Here is a 22,770-nt window from a genome sequence, read left to right as displayed (position 1 = left end):
CTTTATGTTCTAGGGTACATGTGCACAACGTGCAGGTTTGTTGCATATGTATACATGTGCCATGTTGGTGTGCTGCATCCATTAACAAATCATTTACACTAGGTATGCCTCACTCTTTTAAAAGTTAAGAGTGCAGAGTTCTGTGGGAAACCTTCAGGAAAACTTAGTTTACCTCAAGTTCCCTGGGAATAGGTAAGCCACTGCAATATGGTTTGGATTTGTGTCCTCGCCCAAATCTCATGTGAAATTGTAATCCTCAGTATTGGAGGAGGGGCCTGCTGAGAAGTGATTACATCATGGGGGTGGATTTCTCCCTTGCTCTTCTCATGATAGTGAGTTCTCATGAGATATGGTTGTTTAAAAGTGTCCCTTCAATCTCTTCTTCCTTCTCCAGCCATGTAAGACATACTTGCTTCCCCTTCACCTTCCACCACAATTTCTAGTTCCTGAGGCATCTCCAGCAATGCTTCCTGTACAGCCTGGGGAACCATGAGCCAATTAAACTTTTTTTTTTAAATAAATTACCCAGTCTCAGGTAGTTCTTTATAGCAATGTGAGAACAGACTGACACACTCTGTCTTTAGTCAAGTGTGTTGTATGAAGATTTGTTGGGTTTTTTTTGTATATAGCTAATGTTTGTTGAGCCTGTGTCCTGTAGGATTTAATTCAATGTGTATCAAGTGCTAACTATATAGGGCCTCACCCTACACACAGATTAAATAATCATCTTTGCCAGACTTTGAAATGTAAGCACTTATAAGCAGGTGATTAACTTTGTAGTAATAATTATTTGATAATAGAGATGATTATTTCTAACTTACTGAGTTCCTATTTACTTTACACAATGTCTGACTAGTTTTTTTTTAGTGGTGAAGGTAGTTTGCTCTAGGGCAGTGAGTCCCGAAGGGGACTCCTGAGGACTCACTGCTGTAGAATTAAGAGTTAGGAGGCTGGCATGTTATTTCTGGCTCTGTTACCTACCCTCCAAATGAACTTTGCTTGTCAACTCACTTTGCCTGCATTGGCCTCTAATATGCAAATAAAAATCATATTTCTGTCCTGTGTAAAAATATTAATAAGTATTTTTCATATTTATGATTTCATTGAATTTTCATATATATCCTGGGAAAAGGTCTTATTATGATGCAAATTTTACAGATGAAGAAATGAATCTCAATAAGAATTATGTAAGGTTTCTAGAGCTTGACCCCAGGTTCTTTCTACTACACTTCACTGTCTCCTAGCATGAATTCTATGAGTTTATGTAGGTCTAATTTAAATAAATTAAAAAGAGTTAAGTGTTTATTTATATGCCAAACTTATTTTTACTAAGTTATATATTTTAAAAACCACTTACTAAATGTAGGTGCTATGAAGAGCTACTTACAAACCCTAGGAATAGAAAACAAAAATAAATATAATTGCAACTTTGAGGGGCTTAAAATCAAGTAGATGAGATCAATACATGAACTCAAATATAGTGACATATGGACATATATGACTCTTTGTGTGTGTATATATGTAGATGTGTATATGTGTGTGTGTATGTATATGTATATATACACACACAAATAAATCTTAAGCTGGGTGATGAAAATAAGAAGGAAACACACACTTGGCTAAAACACCACAGCATTTATAATCAGAAAGTGTACAAGGACAAGGACAGAAGGAACTGACATGACTGTTGTTAGACGGATCTGCACCAGAAACAATATTAGGTGGAAAACTATGCACTGCATTACCATATGTCACATGGGATTAGATTCTGAGGAAACAATGAAATATGGGTTTGAGAGAATGAGTATGAATGAATTTTATTCCAGGAGATGGAGTGCAAGCATAGAGAAATTTCCATACTGGGTCAAGTAAGTTGATCCTGTAATATTCAATATCCATAAAATTCCCCTGCTTTCAACGTGAGTGTTCTCTCCTCACACATGCATCTGTTATTTTCATAAGATCTTGTTGACTCAAGTACAGCAAATAATGTCCTTAATTATGTTACATAGGCCAATCTAAATATACACCTCCAGTTGAGAACACCACAGGGGCAAACAGAGAACCATCATCACAGCCTAACGTCTTCTAATGCGTGTGGTGTTCTATGAATATCTTCATGGATAATATTGCTATTCTTCTCAGAAATGATAGTAATGACTGTCTCTCTCTATTTTGTTTAGCTATCCCCTGGGTCAATGGAATTGCTTCTTTAAGAATAATGGACACAGAATTATTTAGAAGTTGTAGTATTAAGTTAAATATACAAATTTATAATACACATGATGGATAGGATATGCAAGCCAAGATAATTTATTTCCATTTAATAAATGTAATAAGCATCACAATCTCTCCTGCACAATATTCTCAGACATCTTGACAATTTTTAGGCTCTAAGGATTAGCTGTTTAATATTCTTCACTTACTGAAGTAAAACAGAGGCAAATTTTTCCCGAAGTTAATTTGTACCTTTCATTGGGAGAAAAGATGACTTTCATATGAGTGTTCACATTATACTTGCTGCAGCTAATTCAAGACTAGTAAGTAAAATCTATTCAATCAATGCCCAATCCAGTGCTGAATGATATGCATTACAGGTTCAATAGAAAAGTCTAAATGAAAGAAAATATTTAAAGGGCCAAAAATATTTAAAGGGCCAAAATTACAGCAATTCCTAATATTCCAACCATCCCCATAGCTCTAGTAAGTTTCTTAGCAAAATGAAACACTGCTCAGTATTTTTAATCACAATAGTCTTTATATCAAGGATGATCATCAAGAATAATTAGTATCTACAGCAGGGGTGCTGACCAATTAGAGCAGACACTGACATGAACTACACCAGTGCAAACTGATTGCCAACCCTGCCATAGACATAGCCAGAGAGTCATGACAAAGCTTCAGTGGCCAGATCCTGGAAACGGTCAGTAAGTTGCCATCAAAATGACAGATTCAGCAGACGCATCTAATTGTATTCCCTCCTACAATCCCACTAAAATACATATATGACATTTTTTTAAAAACGAAAACTTAAATTTACTGAGAGCAGAGGAATCAGAAGAAGAGATAGCAATAACAACATTTAGAAGCTGGAAAGCAGATGATATGTGGTACCTAAATAGGATGCCCAAGAAAGCCAACACCCTCACAGCATTGAGGAAAGCAGAGAACCAACTCAATTTGCTCTATGGAATCCCCTAAAGATACAGGGATAGGCTCGGCGCAGTGGCTCACACCTGTAATCCCAGCACTTTGGGAGACCGAGACAGCTGAATTACTTGAGGTCAGGAGCTTGAGACCAGCCTGGCCAACAGGGTGAAACCTCATCCCTACTAAAAATACAAAAATTAGCCGAGTGTGGTGGTGGGCACCTGTAGTACAGCTACTTGAGAAGCTGAGGCAGGAGAATCGCTGGAACCCAGGAGGTGGAGGCTGTAGTAAGCCAAGGTTGCGCCACTGCACTCCAGCCTAGGCAACAGGGCGAGACTCCATCTCAAGAAAGGAAAAAAACTGAAAAGATACAGGGATAGATATCATCAGTTATCCTTGGTAGAGAGGTTAAAGAAGAAAGGTCTATAAAGTAAGGATTAGTCAAAAGCTGTAACAAGCAGTTATCCCTTCCTCCACTCCAAACTAACAGGTGTCTGTCTCTCCCATACGTCAATACTATGTGGGAGGTATAATTTTGGTAGGACTTGAGAATCCTCAGTATGGTTGAGGGTAAAAGTATTATTGTGAAAGAAAAAGTATTAAAACTATCTACCTACTTACCTACTGTATTAGTCCATTCTCACTCTGCTATAAAGAAATATCTAAGACTGTATAACTTATAAATAAAAGAGTTTAAATTGGCTCATGGTTTTGTAGGCTGTACAGGAAGCATGGAGGCATCTAGCCCTGGGGAAGCCTCAGGAAACTTACAATCATAGCAGAAGGCAAAAGGGAAGCAGGATGTGTTCCAGAGCAGCAAGAGAAAGAGAAGGGGGAGGTACTACATACTTTTAAATAACCAGATAGCATGAGAACTCACTCCCTATCACGACACAGTACCAAGGGGGAAATCTGCACCCATGATCCAATCACCTCCCACCAGGCCCCACCTCCAACACTGGGGATTACAATTTGACAGGAGATTTGGACGGGGATACAGATCCAAACCATACTGTCTACCTACCTATAATAAATATTGACATCTACACTCTGGTCCCAGCCTACTTCTCCCATTTGGCTCCCAGAATTATTGCAACCAGGGAGTTACTCTCAGGCAGGACGTTGGAAGAGTCTTCTCTCAGTATCTGCCTAGTTTAACAGGAAACAAAGACAAAAGAGGCATGAGACGTGGCTTCTGATCTATAGTATTTCTGGATCTTCTCTCTTTGTGTACATGGTAGAACTACACATTCATTGTAATTTGTATTGTTTTCTCTCGAATTTGGTCTTAAAGTCTCTCTTTCGCTCAGGAATGGCCATAAGTAAAGAGAGCCACTGTGCCTGGTCCCCAGATGGAAGCTCCTACTTGGCAGTTTCTTTCTCCACACCTGTCTCCCACTGCTCTGGTGACCTTTGAAGCATGTATTGATATGAAAGTGAGATACCAAGCGGTAATATACAGAGTCACCTGGACTAAAAGGGGCCATTGCTGCCAATATTTTGGGGGCATTTGTTTTTCCAGCCTGACCTCCCTTATCCTGGCTGACAAACATAGGTTCCCTAACAAGCACCTAAGTCAGATCACACTGGTCTAACAATTGCTGAGCTCCATTTGCACATCAGAGTTTCAGCCAGCTTTTCAGTTCCCATTCTTAAATATTAGCATATGGCCATAATCAAGGGTCCCCACTTATGTTAAGTGTATTACATGAAAAAGGGTTACATCTACAAGCAGAAAAAAATTCCAACTTTAAACAGAGACTCTACTGAGAGAAGAAAACATTTATACAGTCCCCCTTTTCTGAGATTTTAGTTTCTGTGGTTTCATTTACCTGTGATCAACCCCAGTCTGAAGATAGATAAGTACATTACAATGAGGTATTTTGAGAGAGAGAGAGAGAGTCTACATTCACATGACACAGTAGATGGTGATAACTGCTGTAGTTTATGATGATTTATTGTGGTTAATCTCTTACTGTGCCTAATTTATAAATTAAACCATCACATAGGTATTTATATCTAAGAAAATATATTGGATATATAGGGTTTGTCACTATCTGAGGTTTGGGCATCTACTAGGGGTCTTGGAATATATCCCAACTTGATAAGGGGAGAATACTGTGTTGTCATTACCATCCTAATAAGGCCTAAGAATATTTAAACAAACAAAAACTACACAAGTTCCACTTGGAGAAACAAAGGCTAGTAAGCTTTAAATCTATGAAAAGATCAACAAAGTGACTGAATAATAAAGTTCAAGAAATCTCCTAGAAAGTACAGTAAAATGATGAATACTAGGAAAAGAAATTAGAGAACACGTTCAGGGTTTCCATTGTTCAAATAATGAGACTTTCAGACACAACAGAGAAAATGAAATAATTCAAGAACATTTCCCCAACTAGATATGCATTTCTAGATGAAAAGGGCCCAGTGAGATGACCAGCACAGAATACCCAATAGAGCCACATCAAAGGACATCACGATCAAGTTTCAGAACACAACGTAAGAGACACTACATAAACTTAAGTCTTCTCATCTATAAACTTGCTACATCTCTCCATTTATTTAGATCTTCTTTTAAGACCACAGATAAGATTAGTTGTAAGGATCATGGTTCTCCTTTAGTTTTGGCTTTCAATTTTATTGTGTTGTGGTCAAGGGCTCCATGTTCTTTGTGTTAAAAGCATTTGCTAAGAGTTAATATTTACTTTGTGCCTTATATATAGTCTCTTTTCTAAACACCTTATGTGAGCTTTAATTTATGTGCTATATCCACTAGTCATTACCCCACCTGTAATGATGGTATCTATGAAGATATATATATAATATATATGTTATTCAATAAATATTCCACAAATATATAATTCAATATATATTATATTTAATAGTTTATTGAACATATAGATATCCAAGATCTATATAGAGAAAAAATATACATTTATTTAATATATATAGATTACCCCAACTGTAGTGATGGTATCTATGAATATACATATATGTAGATCAATATATATTAAATATATATTTATTCATGTTAGATAAAGCTTTAATTTCAATCCAATGCAATAAGAAACGATCCTTTTTTTAAGAAGTTACAAACAACTAAAATATAATTACAAGTATTAGATTAAAATATCAGCCATTTTACTGTTAAAACCCAGACTGGAAAATGTGATTACATACGATATGTAATGTTTCATCTAAGAATTATTATCAAGTCACAAGCATAGCTGAAAAATATCACTGATTTTCTCAAAAGGAATAGAGTCCGCCTCATTTACTCCATGGTAAAGCACACGGAAGAATGTATCTTCACTGTAGTCTGGCAAATCCAAGAGAGGATGAGGAATCTAAAAGTTTAGCACATTTTGTTTTGTTTGTTTGGTTTTTGAGTTGAGTTCCTTGGAAATTCACGAAATTAGTACACTGCCAAATAAATAGTTTGCAAAATTTTTTCTATTCTGCAGGCTTTGTATTCACTTTATTATTTGTTTTGCTGTAGAGAAGCTTTTTAGTTTAAAAATTTTACATTTGTCTATTTTTATTTTTGTTGCCTATGCTTTTGAGATCTTAATCGTGAATTCTTCGCTGAGACCAATGCCCAAATTAAGTTTCCTTAGATTTTCTTCTAGTATTTTTGTGCTTACAGGTCTAATATTTAAATCTTTAAAAGAAAACATATAAATGCAAATGACTAATGGGCATATGTTGCTTCTATTTTAATTGTTTCTAACTTCAGAAGAAAAAGAATATTCCTAACTCTACTCGTTCCAAACACAGCCCTTATCAAACTGTAGATATCATCACTACAGTTAATGACTAGTATATATAGCATCAGGCTTCTTTGTTTGTTCATTTGTTTCTTCTTGACTTCTATTAGATTTCATTAATACTCTTTTCCTCAGTGGACTAGGAATGTATACATCCTATATTATTTAAGTGGCAAGCTTTGAATTTTTAATATTCGATAAAATACATATTTGTGTGGATAAAACATAAGGTTAAGATTTCACACTTCTTCCTAATACAAACATGCTAGAATATTTAAACAATTATTTCCAAATGCTGTAATCACATTATGATTTGAACTCCCTAATATAACCATTGCTTTGTTTTTTCAGGCAACATTGATAGACAGTTACTTAGATGCTTGTCAGTTACCTTGATCACTATTACAACTTTCATACCCCTCTTTCATTCTAGGTTGAGTTTCTTGCATTTTTAAGTGTGGTCTTAAATAATTTTTTAGAATTGGAAAAAAAAAGTAAAGACCCAAATAAACACAATCAGAAATGACAAAAGTGACATAAATGATCCCACAGACTACAAAAGATTCTCAAAGACTACTATGAACATCTCAGTCCCACAAACTAGAAAATCTTGAGGAAACGGATAAGTTCCTAGAAACACACTACCTCCCAAGATTGAATCAGGAAGAAAGTGAAATCCTGAACCGACCAGTAGCAAGTTCCAAAATTAAATCCATAATAAATTTTTTAAAAACCTATGAACCTAAAAAAAAGCCCTGCACCAGATGGATTCACAGCTGAATTCTACCAGATGTACAAAGAGAAGCTGGTACCAATTCCCCTGAAACTATTCCAAAAAAATAAAGAAGGACTCCTTCCTAACTCATTCTATGAAGCCAATATCATTGTGATACCAAAACCTGGCAAAAACACAACAAAATAAGAAAACAACAGGCCAGTATCCCTGATGAACATAGATGCAAAAATCCTCAGCAAAACCACAAACTGGATTCAGCAGCACAAAAAAATTTAACTCATCACAATCATATGGGTTTTATTCCTGGGATGCAAGGTTGGGTCAATATATGCAAATAAATAAAGGTGATTCACGACGTAAACAGAATTCTAATAAAAACACACAGTTATTTGAATAGGCACAGAAAAAGCTTTTGATAAAATCCAACATCTTTCATGATATAAACAGAGTAAGCATTGAAGGAAAATACCTCAAAAGAAGAGCCATCTATGACAAATACACAAGTAACATCCCACTGAATGGGCAAAAGCTAGAAGTATTTCCCTTAAGAAGTGAAACAAGACAAAACGTCTACCCTCTCCACTCCTATTCAATATAATATTGAAAGTCCTACTGAGAGGAAAGAGAAATAAAAGATATCCAAATAGGAAAAGAGGAAGTCAAATTATCTCTCTTTGCTGACAATACAATTCTATGCCTAAAAAATTCTAAAGAATGCCAAAAGTCTCCTAAACCTGATAAGCAACTTCAGTAAAGTTTCAGGATACAAAATCAATGTGAAAAAAATCAGTATTATTACTATATACTAATAACGTTCGAGCTGAGAGCCAAATCAATAGCATAATCCCATTTGTAATAGCCTTAAAAAATAAAATACCTAGGAACACATCTAACCAAGAAGGTGAAAGATCTCTACAAGAAGAACTACAAAACACTTATGAAAGAAATTGCAGATGACACAAAGGGGAAAACATTCCATACTCATGGATTAGAAGAATCAATATTGTTAAGTGGTCATACTGCCCAAAGCAATCTATAGATTCAATGCTACTCCTATCAAATGACCAGTGTCATTTTTCGCAGAATTAGGGGGGAAAAAAGTCAAAATTTATGTGGAACAACAACAACAAAAAGCCTAAATAGTTGAAGCAATCCTAGGTGAAAAGAACAAAGCTGGAAGCATTACATTACCCAACTTCAAAGTATACAAGGCTACAGTAACAAAAACTGCATGGTACTGGTAAAAAACACAGACGAATGGAACAGAATAGATAATTCAGAAATAAAGCAGCCCACATAGAAAGAAATGATCTTTGACAAAGTTGACAAAAATAAGCAATGGGGAACAGACTCCCTATTCAATAAATGGTACTGGGAAAACTGGCTAACCATACACAGAAGAATTAAACTGAACTCCTACATGTCACCATATACAAAAATTAACTGAAAATGGATTGAAGACCTAAATGTAAGACCTCAAACTATAAAAATCCCAGAAGAAAACATAGGAAATACCCTTCTGGACTTCATCCTTGGCAAAAAATTTATGACCAAGTCCTTAAAAGTAACTGCAGCAGAAATAAAAGTTGACAAGTTGGACCTAATTAAACCAAAGAGCTTCTATACAGCAAAAGAAACTATTAACAAAGTAAACAGACACCTTACATAATGGGTAAAAATATCTGCAAACTATGCATCTGACAAAGGTCTACTATCCAGAGTCTCTAAGGAAGTTAAACAAAACGAGCAAAACACAAATAACCTCATCAAAAAGTGGGCAAAGTACATGAACAGACACTTCTCAAAAGAAAACACAGAAGCAACCAATAAACATATGAAAAAAATGCCTAACATCACTAATCATTAGAGAAATGCAAATCAAAACCACAATGAGATAGTATCTCACACCAGTCAGAATGGCTATTATTTAAAAAATAAAATAAAACAGATGTTGGCAAGCCTGGGAAGAAAAGGGAACACTTACACATTTCTGGCTGAAATGTAAATTAGTTCACCCACTGTGGAAAGCAGTTTGGAGATTTCTCAAAGAAGTAAAAACAGAACTACCATTCCACCCAGCAATCCCATTAGTGGTATATACTCAAAGGAAAAGAAATTGTTCTACCAAAAAGGCACATGCACTCATATGTGCATCACAGCACTATTCACAATAGCAAAGACCTAGAACCAACCTAGGTGTCCATCAATGGTGGACTGGATAAACAAAATGTGGTACATAGACACTGATATGATTTGGCCGTGTCCCTACCCAAATCTCACCTTGAATTGTAGTTCCCATAATTCCCATGTGTCATGGGAGGGACCTGGTTGCAGGTAATTGAATCATGGGGACAGGTCTTTCCTGTGCTGTTCTGATAGTGAATAAGTCTCATGAGATCTGATGGTTTTATAAAGGGCAATTCCCCTGCACACGCTCTCTTTCCTGCCGCCATCCCTTTGCTCTTCCTTCGTCTTCTGCCATGATGGTGAGGCCTCCCCAGCTATGTGGAACTGTGAGTCAATTAAAACTCTTTCCTTCATAAATTACCCAGTCTCAGGTATGTCTTTCTTAGTAGCATGAGAACAGACTAATACAGACACCATGTAGCTATAAAAAAAAAGACATTGTGTCCTTTGCAGCAACATGGATGCAGCTGGAGACCATTATCCTTGGCGAATCAATGCAGAAACAGAAAACCAAACATCACATGTTCTCACTTAACAGTGAGAATTAAATCTTGCGTACACACAGATATAGACGAGAACAACAGACAATGGGGACTCCAAAAAGAAGGCGGGCAGGAGGAGGGCAAGGGCTGAAAAAATTCCTATTGGGTACAATGTTAACTGTCTGGGTGATGGGATCAACAGAAGTCCAAGCCTCAATATCACTTAATACACCCTTGTTACGAACCTGCACAAGTACCCCATGAAACTAAAATTTAAAAAATGGAAATTAAAACAAAAAAATTGGTCAGGGAATGGTTAGAAACACTCACTCTTTCTTGAAAGTACTCATTTCTTCTATATCATTTAACTCTGTATAGAATTCTATATAGATAATTACTTTCTTTCATGTTTAAAATAAATTATTCTGACCTGGTATATGGCTCATACCTATAATCCCAACACTTTGGGAAACCAAGGCAAGGGTATCACTTGAGGCCAGGAGTTCAAGACCAGCCTGGACAGCAAAGAAAAACCCCCATCTCTACAAAAATAAAAAAAAAAATTATCTAGGCATGGTGATATGTGCCTGTAGCCCCAGCTTCTTGAGAGGCTGAGGCAAGAGGATTGCTTGAGCCCAGGAGTTCTAGGCTGCAGTGAGCTATGATGGTATCGCTGCACTCCAGCATAGGCAACAGAACAAGACTCTATCTCTAAAAATAATAGAAAAATAATAATAGAACAAATTATTCTACTTATTTTAGCTTCTGTTATTGTTTCTTTAAAATTAATGTTTTGTTCTGTTAATAGCCACCTGTTTTTTCTGGTCATTTAAAAAAATTTGTTTTTGGTACTGTAGAATATCACTACCATGTGTCGAGACATAGATACGACTTTTAAATTATTTTAATGTTTAATAGCACTTTATGTCCCTATTATCACTAACCTAAACAAGATGTAACATTTTCTAATTTCATTAACTCATAGTAGTTTTTCAGCCTTATACTTTTTTAAAATAATTTTCTGAATCATTAGTAATAATTATTCCAGATTACCTGTAAATTCTTATGACTAAGAACCAGTATATAACTGAATACTGTGGTATATTTAATAGATATACTTTTAATACTTAGCTTTAATTACCAATTATGGAAAAATGACCTTTTAAATTTTCTATTTGCATATTCGTTCTAGAAGAAATTTCACAAGTATGATAAAAACCACAACATCAGTATTGCTATAAAATCGCTTAAAATTATATGTTCTTTCAAAATAAGATGTGTGTTCTTTTGCTAAAATCTTCAAAAATCAATAAAGCAAACTTAGGAAAAATAACTGGATGACCATTATTAGATGAAACATACCATCAGGAACTGTCAAAAGATCTAAACAATATTCCCTTCATGTATAAACTTCAATCCAGAAAAAAAATCTATTTATTATTCATTATTAGAGAGCCGCTAATAATTTGATAGATTGACAAATAATTTTCCTTGCTATTACTCAGAGCTATAATTTCACAATAAATTATACTATTTTACCTTAATCTTTGGTTTACAGTCAGAATCCTTCATTACTTTATTTCATTCATTGCTTCCCTTATTAACAATTTGGATAACTCCATTATTTTTACATAATTTGTCAAAAAAGGAAGGCTACTATTGCTATAAAACATTAAGACCAAAAAGAGGAACTATATCTCAAAACTGTTTCATAAGGAATAGAAAAGGCTTTCATGAAGACAGCTGCATTGCACTTCAGTTACGAGTTTTGATGAGGCTATAGGGCTACCAGGAACCTTGTATCTTTAGCCATACAGTCATCTTCTTTGGTTCTCAGGTTATACGGAAGCCCTAGGTTTTGGAAAATAACTCATCATTTTAAAAAGTATATCCTCGACTCAAGTGACCCAACATACTGGATGCACCCGCCAATCATATTTACTAGGAGACATGATCTGACTGAATTAGCTCCTCATACTTTTTTTAAAAAATGGCAAATAGTTATGCTTAGCCATCTCAGATTTGTTAGAATCGTTAATGTCCAGCCAAAATACATGTGGCTAACATTAGCATAAATGACAAGAATTAGTCTAGTAACTAGTGACCAAAATTAACAGTTTAGATTTAACGTAAGATTCATAGCAATTTTATTCAGAAAATATTTGTCGTCAGTTTCCTCATAATGAATTTTTTCCATGATATTTACCACTCGTCTTATTACATGTAAAATTTTAATTCATATCTAATTCTAATCCTTTATTTTACAGTCTGAGTTGCTGCAATATAGTTTTTGTTTTTATATTAAAAGAACTAAGTTAGAGAAACCTATTTGTAATTTTATGCCCTGGATTAAATTCATCAACATTCATTTGCCTAATTATTGCTAAATGCTTGCTAGGTCAATACAGAAATTAATGAGAGAGTCTCTACTCTCAAGGAAACACAGCAATAGACTATTAGAGTAAAAAGAACATTAAAGAGCATGAAAGTATATATACATGTATTTTATTAAAAATTATATACATTAAGTGCTATCAAAATACATTTTTCTGTATTAATAAATATTTACTCCCTAAAGAGTTTTAAATAAATGAATGCACCTTAATTTTCCTAACCCAATTCCCTACCAATTGGCACTTAATTTGCGCTTAGGATTTTCATTAACAATGCACAGATTAACATTTTGTGAATAAATATGTGCACACGTCCATTATTCCCACAGAATTGCTTCATAAAAGTGTAATTATTTGGTCTAAGCAAATGAACATTTTAAACACTTGTAATATATTTTAGCAAATTCTCTGGTGAAGGGCTGTACCCTTGCCCAACTGGTTACACTCTCCTCTCTGTCTTGCTTTTAACACCTGGACAACAGATAATTGACACTTCATTGTGTGTATGATAGTATTTATTTGTTGTCCAGTGAAGAAGACTTTACCTTTTCCTTATAATTGTAAATATCCATTTCTGGTCTTTCACTATTTCTCTACAGGAACATTTATAGTTTTCACATGGATTGTAAGAACTATTTTTACGTTCAAGACATGATCTTTTTGCTGCAATCTATAATGCAAAATTTTCTCCATTTTTCTGTGTGGATCCTCAATTGTGTTGTGGTTTTTTCTGTTGTACCAAAGGTTCCTGTTTTGTGTGTGATGTCAAAACTATTAATTTTCTCTTTATAGATTCTGACTTAAAATACGTAGGCTTTACCCACCTGTATATAAATAAAAATATAGAGCTATATATTTTGTTTACTTACTCATTATTTTTACTTAAGTTTTGGTCCCACAGACATTTAGACAATGCTTTGGGATACAATTCTAGCTAATTTTTTTTAAATATTGATTTAATAATTTAGCCAGCAAGATATTTTGATTAACTCTACTCTCTTACTGAAAATGCTCTCATTTGAAAGTTCCAAGAAATGTGGGTCATAGCTAAAGTCAACCAGCTAGACTGTGGCAAAGCCGGAATTTGACCTCAAGTTCAGTGCTTTGAAAGTGTAGTGGCAAACAGTATGGCTCTGGAATTGATGAGGACCACATCTGAACGGGGCACAATTGGAATTCTGCCACAGCTATGTTACCTTGAGTAAATTACTTCCTCCACCTTGTTCTTAATATTGAGAATAAAGGGAAGTAATTCTATCAAACTTCCTAATCTTTAGAATAAGGGAAAATAATATCAACCTTATCCTGTTCTTGTGTAAATGAGTCATTATTCAATTTATTCATTCAACAATATTCATTAAAAGTGTTCTATGTAATAGATATTTTTTGAGGTGTCATGACTATAGCTGCCTTAAAAATGGATATTTTCTAGAAATAAATTACTTTGACTTCATGATAAACAGTATTGAATTCAAATAATGATCTATAGGATCTGGAGTCCTGCTCCCAGCATTCCATCTGTCCCGCACTCTCACCATTGGAATGGTGAAAAAGACACCTGATGGAGATACATATGTGTGTGTGTGTGTGTGTGTGTGTGTGTGTGTGTGTGTGTGTGTGTATGGTTTTTTTCACTCATCTAAGTGTGCAGGAAAAGGCTGTGAGTGCATACTGTATATTCACTCTCCAGCACAATACCTGACACAGACCTGGCAGTGAATAGATTTTATAAATGAATGAGCAAATTAACAATGTATACATTCTTGTCCATGCAATTTTATTAAAAATAGAACACACTGTTTCTAAACATACTTGTCTTTCCTTAATGAAACTAAGAGAATGTTTAAAATACGTAGACAGATGAAATAGAGATAGAGGAAAATACCTACACTCTCCTACCTCTGTGTAAATCACAAAAAGAAGGTGCTGTCCTCTCAGCTTCATCAGGCCATTCTGATTCGCCATCATTAACTTGCCCACATGGATTCTACCTCTGAATATGTTCGGTTACTTGATTAATACCCCAAAGTAGCACCTATTCAGCCATCCCAGATGACAAGCAAGGAGAGAAAACATTCCTAATGCACTTTGTAGGCAACGTAATTTATCTTTTTTGTTCTCAATTTAAGTATTGACTTGCTGGTGCCAAGCAATGTGCTTGGAATCAGGGAGGCAGGTGATCAGAGCATAGACTGAGTCTAGACTTCTGGATTTGATCTTGGCTCCACTGCTTGTGGTCACTTAACTTTCTAGTGCCTCAGTTTTCTCATCTATAAACACAGGTAATAATATCAGTGCCTATTTTATGCAACTGTTGTGAAAATTAAATGGCTTAATATTTGTGAAGTACTTGGAACTGTACCTAACACCACAGAAAGTGCTCTGTAGATAATATCTATAAATTAATCCACTTTACCACTTCCTTAGCAGAGCACTCCCTGACCGACCAAGTTACATCCCTTTACCTTCTGTCTTTTTTTTTTTTTTTTTTTTTTTTTTTTTTGAGATGGAGTTTCGCTCTTGTTCCCCAGGCTGGAGGGCAATGGCATGATCTCGGCTCACCGCAACCTCTGCCTCCTGGGTTCAAGTGATTCTCCTGCCTCAGCTTCCCAAGTAGCTGGGATTGCAGGCATGTGCCACCACGCCTGGCTAATTTTATATCTTTAGTAGAGACGCTATTTCTCCATGTTGATCAGGCTGGTCTTATACTCCCAGCCTCAGGTGATCCGCCCGCCTCAGCCTCCCAAAGTGCTGAGATTACAGGTGTGAGCCACTGCTCCCAGCCTACCATATTTCATAGCACCAATCACCAGGCCTGTACCTATGTATTACTATTACCTTTATTTTTTAATAATACAATTTTCTTTCCCCATCAGACTATAAGCCACCAAGAGCAAAACTATGAATTTATTGACACCTTTGTGTTGCTATTATGCATATAAAAGAGTATTCAAAAATTACTTTGTTTTTCTTTAAAGTATTAATACAATAAATCTCAAAACTAATTTTTTCTTTTATAGGTCTTTATAAGACTTGGTATAATTTATAAGCTTGGTTAATTAAATTTCTTTATGAAAATAATCATGGCATCAAATAATCATGGAGCTAGACTTTTTGGCATGCTAATGTCTTTTTACAGATGACAAGGTTGTGATTTGATCCGTAACTACAGCTATGACTGCCAGGCTCCTGAAAAGATCTTGAATTCTTTTCAAATACTTATTACTCAAAGGCCATATTCCTTAGAACTGTTACATTTATTAGTAACACCTCAATGTAAGATGGTAAAATAGCATCTGATTGAAGGCAGAAAAGCTCTCCTGCCATTGTCTGGCTTGCAGGCATAAGATTTAACATCTTTCTGCTTACATATTTTCACCCATGATGGCATCCGCTAAACCTGAATCAGTGTCTGGCTCATGAATGAATGAAATATAAGCTCAGAATGGCATAAGAAAACCTTTTTCATGGATTCAATCCAAACACAAATTCACAATGCTTAAAAATGAAAAGTAAATCCTGTAAAGCTCAAATTTATGTAGTTATCTTAGAATAAAATATATTTTTAATTGCCTGGAGTCCTCAAAGCTTCTTGTTAAGCTTAACAAAAGGTATAAAGCCATGACTAAAATATTCGCACTCCACTCTAGTCCCTATTTAAAAAAAAAACAGGGAATCACTAGTTTATTCATCTTGCCTAATGACACAGAAGGGCAAAACAAGCACCCAAACAATGAATAATAATGTAAGAGCTCAGACTGTAAAATCAATATGTCAGATCAGCAGAGCTTTGCTTCGTTTTAATGCTCTCATCTCTGAATGCAGCAGAGCTTAGCTTCTGAATTATATATATGTATTGGCCTAATTACATAAATATTGACTTTTCCTTATATGAAGTTTATTTTTTCAATCTCTCTGTAATTACCATGTCAATATTTGTGGCTGTAGTAACAATGAATTTAAATCTGTTAATTGTGACTGATAGTGGCATGCCATGAGATAATTCAGTCAGTCTCAGAATGCTGATGGCACTAGATAATAAGTGATGAATCAGTAATTCCCTAAGTATATCATACTAAGGTAAACATCTTTTAAAAGCAATTATTTCAACCCAGTTAATTTAGGGGTTAGTCTTTTCCTCAACTTGTCAGGTTTCATAACGTACAGAAGTAATAACCAGAATGCGATTGCATCTTGGTCTATGACTTTGCCTGCATTTTTTTTAAATGAAACACTTTATCCCTAACTTCATTCTCCAGTCCACCCATTAACAACTTCTTTGATCTTTTGATAGATATCTACACCTCCATCCTCACAGTTGTGTGTGTGTATGAAAGATAAAATTTAACATTTGTTGCTATTATTCTTTGCTATTTTCTATTTCCATAAAGGTACTATCCCTGATCTCACTTACATGTGGAATCTAAAATAGCTGAAGTCATAAAAGGGGAAAGTAGAAGAGTGGCTGCCAGGGGATGGGTGTGGGGAAGGGAGGGGGGATGGTGGGTGGAGGGTACAAAGTTTAGTTAGATAGGAGGAAGAAATGTTTTAGACCATTGCGCAGCATGTAACTATCATTCATAATGTATTGTATATTTCCAACTTGCTAAGAAGGTACATTTCAAATGTTCTCTCCACAAGAAAAATGCTAAGGATGTGAGGTGATGGATACGCTAGCCAGCTTGATTTTATCATTCCTCCTGGTATACATGTCAAAATATCACATTGTACCCCAGCAGTATAGATAAAATTTGTCAAGTAAAAATAAAAATAAATTTTAAAGAGATCTTAGGACTACTTTATTCTAATGTAAAATATGATCTGTATAAATTCTACTTTTAAAAAATATTTTATTCAATTATATTCCCTTACCGGATTTTATTTTCACAGGAAAAGTTTTCAATTACTGAAGTCGATACATCTCTCAAACAAGAACAATCCCATACCTCAGGATATATTAATTAATTAAATGTCTTTACTTTCTTACCAGTGGCACAGAAATGTTCCAAAAATTTTTAAAAGCTAAAAATATTTTCACTTTGCTCTCATAATATTTCTGAGAATTTTCACCCAAGAGCTTGAACTCTCCAATTTAAGTAGGACGGGAATACCTGTGTCATATTAATCATTTAGAGTTAGGCGAACACAGAGAATGCTACCCAAAAACCAAGCTGTCCACACTTTGAGTTTAAGAGTTGTTCTAGACGTATTATGGTGAAGTGGTCATGCATCATCCTGTGCTTTCTTATTTGCCTCTACAGGGATGCCAGATGATATGAACTTCAGTGATGTAAAGCAAATCCATCAAACAGACACTGGCAGTACTTTAGACACAACGGGAGCAGGATGTGCAGCGGCGACTGAATCTATGACATTCACTCTGATAGGTGTGGTGATGTTACTTCCTGGGATTTGGTAACTGAACTCGTCTGTCCTGACATACCTTACTGAAGTCTCGATTTCTTCTCTCTCTGCATATGCCAGGAATAAGAGATCCTTTTTCAATGTAACAATTATATTTATGAAAAGATATGTCACATTAACTTCTCAGAAGCCAAGTTGAAATAGTCATAAAGTCCCTAAAACTCAACGTTTAAATGACACACTTTAAAAATGTCTTTTTTGAATCTAACTGAAAACCTTCTTAACTTCTAATATATTAAATCTGAAGATGTGAAGGGCACAGAAGTGACTTTGAATAAGAAGCATTTAGTGTATCTGTAATTTTATTATCAATTCCAAGCCCCTTCCTTTCTAAATTAAAAATGTTTTCATTTGAAAGTGTATTTGCCAGACAATGAAAACAGTATGCGGTATTTCTTAAAGTACTGAAATTAGAACATCATGAAATCAATCAAAACATACAATGGCAAGTAGTATACATGCATATTCAAGAGACTCTTCCATTTTTGCAAGCTGTAGAAGGAAACGTCTGAATGTCTCTAAGTTATGGGGTAGATTCTTGAGAAGCATTTCACATAATTTCACTGAAGAACCTTGATAATTTTGACCCACTGTAACTTAGCCACTGATGAACCTTAAGGCTCAGTATTTTAGTGACGTCTGATTTGTATTCCATTATATTCAAAATGCATCTTTGGTATTGTGCCTCTGCTCCCGCCTCTCTCTTTGCCTCATAGATTTAGCTATGTTGGGAAGCACATGCCTGCTCTAGGAATATCTCCAATAAAGCTGTTAATTATTTGGTGGAAAATTTTGAAGAATACTTGTCATTTTCTTCTGGCAAAAATGATATTTTCACCCATTTTCAAAATATGATGTACTACTTCTTTTTAAAGCCTGATGTTGAACAATTGGCTACCTATGCATTTCTAAGGTTCCCATGAATATCTACAGACATGTACAGAAAATATGATATGCAATGCTTTAGATTTTTTCCTATTTGCTCATTAATGGAGCTGCAAACCAACAGTCCTTAATTTCTCAGTTGGGATAAGTTGCCTCAATAGACGCTAATAGGATATGTCTATGGCTATACTTGAGGAAAAGAGTAGTTTTTATTAATAAGTATCATATCCAGTCAACAGAGAAAATATAATTAATACAGTCACAGAATAGAAAAGGGAATTGCTGACCTCAAATAAAAAAACAAACAAATTTGAAATGACTTCTGACAAAGAGGTAAACAAGACACAGCCAACTGCAAACATTAATGAGGTAAAATCCATTTCTGCCAATCAGGAAACAACATACCATCAAACCTTATTCTCTCTTAAGTTCTCAGTTAACAAAATGATCTAAGGATGGTTCGTTTAAATCACAACATTTTTAAGCTGCCCAATCAGGTTTTACTCTCCGTTCAAACATGCCTCACAACCAGAAGTGTTAATTCTACCTGTCAGTTCTGGATGCCATTTTCCTAGGCTTCCATTTCACACCTAACATTCCCTGATCCATTCGGTTAATAACTCATTTGCACTCACCATGACACACTCCACAAATTACAAACTTAAACCTATTTTGAAAACTTTTTACTTCAACCTCAGGTCTTCATTTACATCAGTCTTGGGAAAAAGTGATACTAAGGCACTCATTTGCTGCCCTCCAGCCCAAGTCATGATTGGCTTGCTACAGCAAAATTTCAGACCCAACTTAAGCGAAATTTAACTCTTAAGACAAACCAACTGAAGAGCATGCTTTAGCATTCTAAGATATATGGATAAAATTAACTGACAGAAGATAATTTCAGATATGGTAAGAAATGAACAAAAGCGGAGCGGTGAAGTCAACAGAAGAAATGATTAAAAAAAAAAAAAACTAAGTTTTACATGCTCAGATGGGTGTTGTTTATCTGCAGGTGGGCACTTTGGGGACTATATAAGCAATAATGGTGCTGCTAGAACACTGCTTCAAACACTGAGGGGTTTTCAGAACTTCTTTAAGAGCCTATGGCAAAATTGTTAATACCTCAGTAAGGATCCTTATCCATTAATACTTCCCATTCTGTGACACTTCATATCTACATAGTTCCTTATGAATTACAAAGCTCTTTCAAATGCGATAGAGTAGCTCACTGGACTTTCTTCGCCCCTCAAAGTTAGACTTGATTTTCAGTCAAATAAAAACAATAATGCTGATTTTTCATATGGCTCAGAATTTGCTTCTGGTCAGTTTTGCATTAATAAGGTCTAAGAAAGTTTTGAGCAATGATAAAAGTGTTGTAAAGTGTCTACTTTCCAAGATTATTTAATAGATTATATGAGACTGTATATATTTAAAAATATCACACACATCTTATAGTCACATTTTATGCTGGTGTAATTTTTAAAAGAGCCATATTCTTGCATCCCTGAGTTATTTTTATATGAGTTTAAGTAATCATAAAACATAGTCTGATATTTTGCATATTGGGGAGAAAAGGTTTAGAAGCAGAACATTTACTTGGCCTTTGTACAGACACCATGATAAATGCCTTTATGCACAATGTCATTTAATCTCCCCAAAAACTTTGACATTTCCATTTTACCAATGAGAAAACTGAGCGTATAAATATTAGGGAATTTGACAAATGTCATACAACTAATCATAACAGAGTTAGATGGTGAGTATAATGCCTTTAAATAAACTGTATACCTTCCTGGTTCAAAGATATAGTTTTGGAACAACAGTGAGAACTACAGGTTAGCACAAAAATCATTCAGAGACTACTTAAGTCTCCATACTAGGATTTAGCAAATACAATTGGCTATAGAATAATTGTCTAATTATCAAAATGCACATTAGTGTAGAAACATAATAAAAAGGAGAAGTATAAACATGGACTTTTTAAGTACCATTCATTACCCTCCTATATATTCAAATCCACTCTAAACACATCAGCCCTGAAAATAAATCGACTGCCGAAAATGAGAAAGAAAACACAACTGTTACATCTCTAATGGAATCATGAAGTTTATTTTAATTTCCTGTGCAACAAAAAGGTATAAAAATTTCTTTGGCCATAGGATGGCACGAAAAAACATGAAAAGGAGGAGAGGAGGAAGGAAGGAAAAAAGGGAGGAGGGAGGGAAGGAAGAAGGGAAGGAAGGAAAAGGGCATGGCAGAATATTATTTTTTAAATCTTAGATTTGCCTTTATCCTCTATTTATTCAGGAATATCTTATCAACAAAATAATGTCTGCATGGTTATCTTCTCACTAATAAAGGACTGAGGTTAATAAACTCTTTCCTCCCAACACTCAGATTTTCTGAAGTGCTCAATGATGCTTTGAAAAGGACTGAATTCATTTGTTACTAATTGTTTGCTATCATATAAAATATTGTTTCTATCATCAGAATCCTTCAAGTACAATAAAAATATTTTTTTTCTTGAGTGAATATATTCAACCTAGACGAAATTTGTTGAGCAGGTTATATCACTATTTTATTTAGTTTGCAAACTTTAATGTCATTCATATACAATTACATGGGTTATGAAAATTCAGAAATAATTTTTAATGTTGTTAGGTATGAATTTGAACATATCAAGTTTTTCTTTAAATGCAGATTGTTGTATATAAGTCATTTTTTATTAAAATACAGATAAAACATATTTCTCAAGTCAAAAGTCTGCTTTCCTTGCCTTTACTAAAATTACAGAGTGACTGAATTACTGTTATAATTATTTTATGAATAGAGATTTAATCAAATATAATTCTTAAGCTATCCTTTCTGCCTCCTTGCACAGAGAAAACTGAGTAATTTCATCACAATATAATTTATATTTCCATAGTAGCAAAAACAATAACTTATTTGGAAGACAGTAGAGTAGCAGTGGATGTCCAAGGTTACTTTTTGGAAACATCTGATTTAAGAGACTTTTGCCTTCCTGCACTTGTCAATTGTCATATTGGAATCAACTTCATGAAGTTGTGAGAAGATCACACCTCTTATTTTCCCCTGAAAATTTTACTTTGACTACACTGAAGACCAAAGTGAAAGACAAGATACCAGAATTTGAAAGACCATAGAATTAAAAACAGAACAGTGAACGTTTAAGGATCAAAACTGGTTAGAGACAGAAGGAATGGGATTGACTGCAGTAATAATTCTTACTTTTATGAGTTTTGATACCCACCTTTGAACACGTTAGATTAGAATGAATGAAGGGTCTTAGAAAAAAAAGGGAGGTCTCTGATTTTCCTGGGATTACTCAGCCAAGACCACTAGCATAAGAAGAAGAAGAAAGAACAAGAAGAACAAGAAGGCCCAGCTGTAAGACAAATGCTGTGAACAGTATAGTATGTTCAAGAAAGAGTGACTCCGTAATTGTGTTCAGAGAGTTCCAGGACTCAATTTGCAAAGTCGATGTGATTTGCTCACTCAGGGCACATTCTCACTCCTCTCCTTGACCTGCCCCCAACCAACGCCGTCCCATCCATATACACACTACACACTCATTCCCGACATACATTTTCTTGCTATTGTCTCTATTTGCTTTCTGTTTTCTTGTCTGTAAAAATTGAGATAACTGTATCTACCTCAAAGTGTTACTTAGAGAACTAGATAATCCAGCACCTATTAGGACCCTGCTGGCTCATGTTGAGCCATAA

At 34.9% G+C, this 22,770-nt stretch overlaps 1 protein-coding gene across 1 annotated transcript in view; it reads left to right on the top strand.

Moving 5' to 3' along the window:
* The window catches only part of LOC105477190 (glypican 5), a 1,465,510-nt gene extending 1,443,775 nt beyond the window's left edge, over nucleotides 1–21,735 (top strand). The window contains exon 8 of the mRNA XM_071081156.1: nucleotides 17,980–21,735. Coding sequence (XP_070937257.1) covers nucleotides 17,980–18,137 — 158 coding nt within the window. The 3' untranslated portion in view covers nucleotides 18,138–21,735. The remainder of the gene's footprint in view (nucleotides 1–17,979) is intronic.
* Nucleotides 21,736–22,770: the final 1,035 nt, after the last annotated feature.

This window comes from Macaca nemestrina, chromosome 16 (genome assembly GCF_043159975.1).
Source record: "Macaca nemestrina isolate mMacNem1 chromosome 16, mMacNem.hap1, whole genome shotgun sequence".
NCBI lineage: Eukaryota > Metazoa > Chordata > Mammalia > Primates > Cercopithecidae > Macaca > Macaca nemestrina.
This window is presented reverse-complemented; position numbering and strand designations above follow the sequence as displayed.